General features: G+C 73.7%; 1 protein-coding gene across 1 annotated transcript; it reads right to left on the reverse strand.

Annotated features, from left to right (window-relative positions):
- Window positions 1-2,934: 2,934 nt before the first annotated feature.
- On the reverse strand, window positions 2,935-4,651 carry PGI (hypothetical protein; the record flags this gene model as incomplete). The annotated part of the gene is made up of 1 exon (XM_009035660.1): window positions 2,935-4,651. The coding sequence occupies one exon, from the start codon at window positions 4,646-4,648 to the stop codon at window positions 2,969-2,971; it is 1,680 nt and encodes a 559-aa protein (XP_009033908.1).
- Window positions 4,652-8,682: the final 4,031 nt, after the last annotated feature.

Consider the following 8,682-nt stretch of genomic DNA (forward strand, 5'->3'; position numbering starts at 1 on the left):
GCCCGCGCCGACCTCGACGATCGGGCCGTAGTGCGCCAGCACGCGCAGCGCGCGCTCGTCGGGGATCGCCCAGGCGTAGCGGCGCCGCAGCGCGTCGCCGGCCTCGGCCATGAGCCCCCAGAGCTCGGCGCGCCGCTCCGGCTCGAGGGACGCGCAGAGGACCTTGGACATGTCCTTGGGCCAGGCCTTGACCGTGGCGCGGTAGGCGTCGAGCATGGGGTTGCCCTCGAGCCGCGGGAATTTCTGCTTCTTGTCCTTCTTCTGCTTCTTCTTCTTCGGCTGCTGCTGGTCGGCCATGCTGCTGGGTGGGTGGTGGCGGCGTGCGGCAGCGCTGGCGGCGCCTGGAGATTGGTTCGGGATGGTCGCTAAAATCATCTGCAAATCGTCATCAACATCTATGCAAGCGCCGTTGCTTTACCTCTATTGTTGAAACGTGATGGCTGCCTAGATGCTGCCCCTGCTGCCCCTGCTGCTCCTCCGCGCGACCCGGGCGGGCGACGCGTCCGTGGCGCGGCTCATCACCGACGGGAGCTTCGGCGCCGAGTACGAGGCGCGCGGCGAGCCCTACATCGACCTGCTCCACGTGCGCACGTCCGGCGGCCCGCCGCGCGTCATCCTCGCCGGCGCGCTCGACGCCGAGAGCGAGGCGGCGCTCAAGGCCTACGGCGGCGACCTCAAGAGCGGCCACATCCACCTCAACTCCGGGGGCAAGTACGGCGCCGCCATCGCGCGGGACGCGGCCGCGGCGCCGTGCGACGAGAGGCCCGAGCGCGCCTACGCGCTGCACGCGTGGTCCTGGCACAACGCCTGGCACTTCTGGAACGACGCGGCGTCCCTGGGCAACCGCCTCGCGACGACGCTCCACCCCGGCGACGCGCCGCCGGCGCTCTTCGTCTTCGGCGGCGCGCCTCCCGACCGCGTGAAACTGGCCGACGTCGTCCTCGGCGCGGTCTTCGCGGGCAAGAACGTCCGCGACGGCAAGCAGCTCTTCAAGGCGGAGCACGCCAAGGTCTGCCGCCACGTGCACTGGGCCGTCGGCCCGCGCGTCGTCGGGCCCGTGGACGGCGGCGGCTTCGCGCGCGAGCGGCGGAGGTCCGCGGACTTTTGGCGCCGCGCCGTCGCCGAAAAGCACGGCTGGACCGACGCGGCGTCGGACGCGCCCGTCGTCGTCTTCGCGAACCGGCCCTGCGACGGCGGCAAGCGCGTCGCCATGCGCTGCGTGCGGCCCGACGCCGTCAAGAGGCTCGCGGCGGCGTTCGCGAGGCTCGGCGCGGCGTTCGCGTCGTGCTGCCCCTGGAGCGACGGCGCGGCCACGGCCAAGCGCTTCTTCGACGCGGACGTCGTCGTCGGCCCCCACGGCGCGGGCCTCGCCAACGCCATGCTCGCCGGGGACGGTCTCGTCGTCGCGGAGATCCACGGCGAGTTCGGCTCCGAGCAGGAAAAGAGAGCGAACTTCCCAACTTCAAAGGCTCCTATCTCGGCCGTTTTCCACTCGTTTCGGCTGATCTTTGGACGAGCGATCATCTCTTGGAACGGTCTCGAAGCGTGGATGCTTTTTCCGGAACGCTCGCGCGCGGAACACTCACGTTGAAGCGACGTTGAATCTCTCTTTTCCTGCCCAGGTTCGGCTCCGAGCAGGACCTCTTCCGCAAGGTCGCGGACGCGCGGCGCGGCGGCTACGTGTCCGTGCGCGGCCGGGGCTCGGGGTCGGGCATGACGCTCTCGGACGCCGACGCCGACAAGGTCGCCGCGTGCGCGCTGGGCCTCTGGCGCGACGGCGCGGCCGCGCGGCGGCGCAACGGCACGACGGCGACGTCCGAGTCGACGCGCGCGGCCTGCGGCGCCGTCGGGCCGGACCCCGGCGCCGCGGCCGCCACGTGCTTCCTGGGCACGCGCGGCCGCCTCGGCGCGGCGCCCTTCGCGAAGCTCCTCGAGGGCGCGGCGCCCGTGGGGCACGACGTCGACTGCGCGACGCCGGGCAAGCCCCGGCCCCACTACTACGTCTGCCCCCAGGCCGTCGACGCGTCGTCCCTGGCCCGGGGCAAGCCGGGGCGGCCGGGGCCGCCGAGCGACAAGAAGAAGGCGGCGCCGCAGGCGCCGCGGAGGAAGAAGCGCGGCGGGTAACGTTGAGGGGAACGTTCGACCCGACGGGTCGACAGTGTCGGCCGAAAACAAATTAGATTCAGAAGCCCATCAGAGAGTGAACACGAGGTGAACAGGCTGCCCCAAAGTCCGTCATGCTCCATGGACGTCGGCGCCACGGGAGCAGCGCCGATGGGGTCACGGCGGGCCTCGTCGGGAACAACGCCGGGCTGCTCTCGCTGCTGATCACGACGCTCCTCGCGGCCCAAGCCAATGACCTGGCGCATTGGGACGTGCCGGTCGTGCACGCGCTGCCGGGGATGACCCGCTGGATCCGCGGCGAGCGCTTCGTCGGCGCCATCAGCTCCGACGAGGAGAACGCGCTGAAGCAGGGCATCTTCGACGCGCTGCTGTCGGAGGGGGAGCGGATGGTCACGCAGGAAACGACTCGAAACAAGACGTACATTTGGAAGGCGGACGAGGTCGAGCGCTACATGGAACAGAGACGCGCGGATCCCAACCCGGGGGAGTGGGCGCGCTTCCCTTTCAACGAGACCGCGTTGGCCGGCCACATCTACAAGCCGGGCCACGTCTACGTGCTCATCGTAAAAATGGCGACGTACTCTCGGCTCCGACGAAAGGTCGCGGCGCCGCCCCCGGGAGCCGCCCGCCGCGGCGTCCCCGCCGACGTGCCGTCGGCGCTCCGGGGCCGCGAGAAGCTCGCCGCTGATCGCATGGTCCTATGGGCCTATCGGTTCGTCGCGCTCTCGATCATCGGCTCCTTGTACGCCGTGGGCTTCGACGCGGACCCCCGGAGCGGCCCGGCGGCGCGCCGATCGCGGCCCGGCGAAGGCGGGTAAGGGGGCTTAGGCTTCGGGATGCGCGCCTACTTGGCGGCGATGTACTTGGCGAGGAGGGCGGACGTCGACGAGTTGAAGCCGTCGGTCTTCGCGTCCTTGAGCGCCGCGGCGACCTGCTTGGCGAGGACCTTGCCGAGCTGGACGCCCCACTGGTCGAAGGAGTTGATGCCCCAGACGAAGCCCTGGACGGCGACGCGGTGCTCGTAGAGCGCGAGGAGCTGGCCCATGGTGTAGGCCGACACCTCGCCGAAGAGGAGCGAGAGCGACGGCCGGTCGCCGTCGAAGTGCTTGTGCGGGTCGTCGTTGTGGGACCCGCAGGCCAGCGCGTCCGGCTGGGCGAAGAAGTTGCACATGAGCTCGTCGTGGTTCGACAGGGGCGCGCCGTCGAGGTGGACGGGCGCCTGGGACTTGGCGAAGCCGATGAACTCCGCGGGGACGACGCGGCCCTGGTGCATGAGCTGGTAGAAGCTGTGCTGGCCGTTCGTGCCCGGCTCGCCGAAGATGACCTCGCCCGCGGCGAAGTCGAGCTTGGACCCGTCCATGGCGACGGACTTGCCGTTGGACTCCATGTCGAGCTGCTGGACGTGGGCCGCGAAGCGGAGCAGCGCCTGCGCGTAGGGCAGGATCGCCTTGCACTCGTAGCCGAGGAACGACGAGTTGTAGAGCCCCAGCAGGCCGAGGATGACGGGCAGGTTCGACTCCAACGGCGCGGAAGCGAAGTGCTCGTCCATGTTCCGCGCGCCCGCGAGGAACGACCGCATCGGCGCCATGCCGTACTGCAGCGCGAGCGGGAGCATGCCCACGGGCGAGTGCACGGAGAAGCGGCCGCCGACGTAGTCGCCGAACTCGAAGACGTTCTCCGGCGCGATGCCGAACTGGGCCGTGAGGTCGAGCTGCGTCGACACGGCCGCGACGTGCTGGCGGACGACGGCGTCCGCGTCGCCCTTGACGTTCGCGAGGAGCCAGTTCTTCACGGTCTTCGCGTTCATGATCGTCTCGGCCGTCGTGAAGGACTTGGAGACGATGACGACGAGCGTCTTCGACGCGTCGAGGCCCGCGACCTGGCGCGCGAAGTCCACGGGGTCGACGTTCGCGACGAACTTGAGGTCGCGGCCCGCGGCGGCCGCCGCGGCCGCGGGCTCCGCGCGGAGCGCCTCGCAGAGGAACTCGGGCCCGAGGTAGGAGCCGCCGATGCCGATGGCGAGCACCGTCGTCAGCGCCTCGCCCGTCGCGCCCTTCCACGCGCCCGACCGCACGCGGTCGCTAAAGTCCTCGATGCGGTCGAGCACGCCGTTGACCTTGGCGACCTGGTCCTCGCCGTTCGCGAGCATGGGGCTCGAGCCCTTGGGCGCGCGGAGCGCCACGTGGTAGACGCTGCGCTGCTCCGTCTCGTTGATGACGTCGCCGTTGAACATGGCGTCGCGCTTCGCCTCGACGTTCGCCTTGCGCGCGAGCGCGAAGAGCGCCGCCATCGCGTCGCCGTCGACCTTCTCGCGCGCGTAGTCGAGGACGATGCCCTCGGCCTCGGTTAGGAGGTTCGCGTTGCGGTCCGCGTTCTCCAGGGCGTCGCGCAAATGGGTGGCCTTGAGCTTGGCCGCGCAGGCGGCGACGGCCTTCCACTCGCTCGACGCGGAGATGAGGCTGCTCGAGCCGCCGGATGTCGTGCCGCAGAGCATGCTCTTGATCGTCTCTTCCATGGACGCCATCGTGTTGTGGCGGTGGCTGCGGCACTCGGCAGTGACAAGATGCGAGGCTCAAGATGCTGGCTGCGGCGACGTCGCCGCTGAGTCGGCGAGCCGGCCTTTCTGTGAACGAAGTCGATGACGCGCCGTTGACGCAGCTTACGCCGCGGCCGATGTCCACAACAGCGCCCGCAGGAGGAGCCCCCCTATACCCAGCCAGAGCGACGAATCCAGGCTAGTTTATCGTCCCTTCACGGAGGAGCCGACGACCATGATGCGCTTGAGGGGCTTGAACTGCGCGCACGTCGGGTCCGGCGACGAGTACTCGCAGGCGCGCGCGAAGGACTTGCCCAGGGGCGGCACGTCGCCGATGGACACGAGGTCCTTCTTCGTCGGGATGGCGTTGAGCGCGTCGAGGAAGGGCAGGTCCGCCGGCGCGACGCGCCCGACGACGACGAGGTCCTCCCGGTCGAGGCCCGGGCTGTTCGCGGGCGCGACGGTGAACTCGAAGGCGCCGCCGCCGCGCTTCACGGAGACGTTGCCCTTCGCCGAGGCCCGGAGCGCGTTGGTCTCCTCCGCGAACGTCGGCGGCACGCGCGCGGAGAACGACGAGTCGACGCGGCCGAAGTCGACGCGCTTGTCCGGCACGAGGCGCCAGAGCTGCGAGTTCGCGAAGCCGACGTCGACGCCCTGGGCGTCCAGGCACGCCCGCTCGCCCATGCGCCGGCTCGTCTGCACGCGCGCGACGGCGCCGGGGTCCTCGTCCGCGTCCGAACACGCCGCGCGGAGGCTGTTCGTCGCGAGCTTCGAGAAGTAGGCGACGGACTGCGGCGCCGCGTCGCCGAAGAGCTCGATGCGCAGCGGCTCCGGCGGCGCGCGCGCGATGGACACGTCCAGCGTGACGATCGCCGTGACCCGGGGCTCCTCCTCGGCGAGGCCCGGCGCGGCGCGCGCGGCGGCGCCGAAGGCGGCGCTCGCGAGGAGGCCGCGCCGCGTGCCGGCGGCGCGCGGCGCGACGTCGAGCGCTGCAGCGGTCAGCGCGACGAGTGCGATCGCAAATGAGACGGCCATTGCGAGAGCTGGATCGACCTCAACTTTGACTGTGCACGTTGCCTCCATGGATCCACCATGCACTCGTTCATCGGTTGGGCTGCTGATCGCACGATGCAGCCCCGATAAGTGGCAAGGCCATGGACGACAAGGCGAGAAAAAAGAAGGAGCGAAGGCAGCAGCGCATGCGCCAGCGCCTCGCGCAGCAGCAGGCGCAGCAGGACGGCGACGAGGCGCCGCGGACGCCCGAGCGCAAGGCCGCCCGCAAGAAGGGCGGCAAGAAGAAGGACGCCGAGCCGCGGCCGCCGGACGCGAGCGACGACGAGGCCGCGGCCGTCGTCGCCTTCCTCCACGCGCCGCTGCGCGCCGCGCTGAAGGCGCTGACCGACGGCGCCGCGGAAGCCGTCGGCAAGGACATTGCTCCCGAGGTCGAGAACAAGTTAAGAGACGCCGTCGCCGCGCTCCGGACGACCTGCGGCCTCTACGACGGCGCGCTGCGCGTCGTCGTCCTCCCCGCCGTCGACCCCGGCCTCTTCGGCGGCGTCCAGGTCGGCGGCGACAAGGCGAAGCCCGCGGCGCTCGGCGGGGGCTACCGCTGGCTCGCGGCCGTCGCCGACGTCGCCGTCGGGCAGCACGTGGCGTCCCTGGCGGGCGCCAAGTCCGGCTCCAAGGCCCTGGTCTGGAAGCGCATCAAGGACGGCGTCGCGGCCTTCGCCGCCGACGCGGCCAAGGTCCTCGCGTCGCTCGACCGCGCGGCCCGCGCCGCGCTCCGCGCGGTCGGCGGCGACGCGCCCGCGCTCCCCGCGCTCGGGCTGGCCTGCGCCAAGGCCGCGGCCGTCGAGGCCGCGGCGGCGCGCGCGCTCGCGCCCGGCGTCTTCGGCGACGAGGCGCTCGACGTCGGCGACGCCGTCGAGTACCTCTCCAAGGACGCGTGGCGGCCGGCCACGATCGCCCGGAAGCGCGGCGCGACGTCCTTCGATGTCACGGCCGCCGACGCGACGACGGTCGAGGACGTGAAGCGGGAGAAGCTGCGGAAGGCGGAGGCGCTCCCCGACGTCGACGAGTTTTCGACCGCGCTCGCGCGCGCGGCGGTCCTCGAGAGGCTCCTCGACGCCGCCCTGGGCTGCGCCGGCGACCTCGCGGTCCTCGGCGCGCTGGGCGCGCCCAAGGCGGCGGGCGGCGAGCGGCCCGTCGCCGCGCGGCTCGTCCTCGGCAGCCCGGCGCTCCTGGAGCACGCGCGGTCGCCCGCGCTCGCCGAGGCCCTCGCCATCGTCGGCGCCGCGGGCCCCGCGCCCTCCACGGCCGCGGACGTCGCGGCCGCGGCGGAGCGCGCGCTGCCCGCGGCCGTCGCCGCGGGCGCGCGGCCCGCGGCGCTGAGGCGGCTCGTCGACGTCCTCGCGGCCGCGCGCGCCGAGGGCGGCGCGGCGAGCGGCGCGGCGGCCGCGGAGGACGCGGGGGCGACGTCGAGCGCCTCGGCCGCGAGCCGCGCCCGGGCCATGCTCGCCGCCCTCGGCGTCGCCGGCGACCGGGCCGCGCCCGTCGAGAAGATCTTCGTCGACGTCCTAGAAGGGCGGACGTCCGCGAAGCAGCTCGCGAAGGCGCTCAAGCACCTCGACGCCGAGGCCGCGGCCCTCGGCGGCGCGCCGGCGGCGGCGGGCGACCTCGCGACGCGCGCGCCGCGGCTCGTGGCCCTGGAGAAGTGGGCCGCGGCGACAAAGGAGCTCCGGCCGTTCCTCGACGGCGACGCCGCGCACGCGCTCGAGGCCCTGAGCCGCGGCAGCCACGAGCTGGCGTCCGTCGCGGAGCACCTCGACGACGAGACGGCGGCGCTCTGGGCGCCCATGCGCTGCGCGCGGCTCGGCGCGGAGCTGCTCCGCGGCGGCGACGACCGCGACTACGGCCTCGGCGACGCGCTGCTCAAGGTGACCTGGCCCCTGCCGAGCAAGGGCCCCCGGGCCGCGTCGCCGGGCGACGCCCGGGACCGCATGCGCAGCGCCGACCGGCTCTGCCGCGCCTGGGCCTGCAAGGCGCTGGGCGGCAAGGCCGCGCTCGCGGGCGACTCGCCCGGCGCCGCGGTCGCGCGCGCGCTCGAGGCGGCGGCGGAGCGCCTCGGCGACCGCCTCGCGGCGACGCGGGCCACGGCCGCCGAGGTCGCCGCGCGGCGCCGGGCGAGGGCGCGCGCCGAGGCGGCCTGCGCGGCCGAGTTCGACCGCTGGCGCCTCGTCCGGCGCATCCGCGCGACGTGCGGCGGCCCGGCCCCCGAAACAACGCGCGCGGCGCCGGCGGCGCCGGCGGCGCCGCCGGGCGTCTGGGTGCGCGCCGGCGGCAAGGTGCTCGTCTCCGACGACGAGGTGACGGCGACGGTCATGGCCGAGGGCCTCGGCAACGTCTTCGCGTCGCGCGCGCTCTCGGCGGCGCGGCCCTGGTGCGAGTTCGAGATCGTGAGCTGGGGCGGGGGCCGCGTGGGCGTCTCCGAGGCGGACCACGGCTGCCCCGCCGACGTCGCGGGCGACGACGGCGTCGCCGAGTGGAGCGACGCGAGGGGCTGGGCCGTCGGCGACGGCGGCGTCCGGCGCAAGGGCAAGATGGTGCGCAAGCTCAAGGAGCTGACGCTCGAGGCCGGCGACCGCGTGCGCGTCGCCCACGACGCGGCCACGAAGCTCCTGACCTGGGCCGTCAACGGCGAGCCCGTCGACAAGCTCACCGTGCGCGACGTCGCGGGGCCCGTGACGCCGTCCGCGACGCTCGCGCAGATGTCGACGGTGAAGCTCGCCTTCCCGGCCGCGGCGGGGGCGCCCGCGGCGGCGCCGCCGCCGGCGGACGGCGGCGACGCCGTCGGCGCGGCCCGCGCGGCGCTGCGGCGCGCGGTCGACGCCGCGGCGCCCGCCGCGGCGGACGCCGGGGACGCCGCGGGGGACGCCGGGGAGGCCGCGGAGGCGCCGCCGTCGACGCTCGGGGCCGCCGCGGCGAAGCTCGGCGGGGCGGCGGCGTCGGGCGACGGCGCGGCC

Source organism: Aureococcus anophagefferens (assembly GCF_000186865.1).
Source record: "Aureococcus anophagefferens unplaced genomic scaffold AURANscaffold_3, whole genome shotgun sequence".
NCBI lineage: Eukaryota > Pelagophyceae > Pelagomonadales > Pelagomonadaceae > Aureococcus > Aureococcus anophagefferens.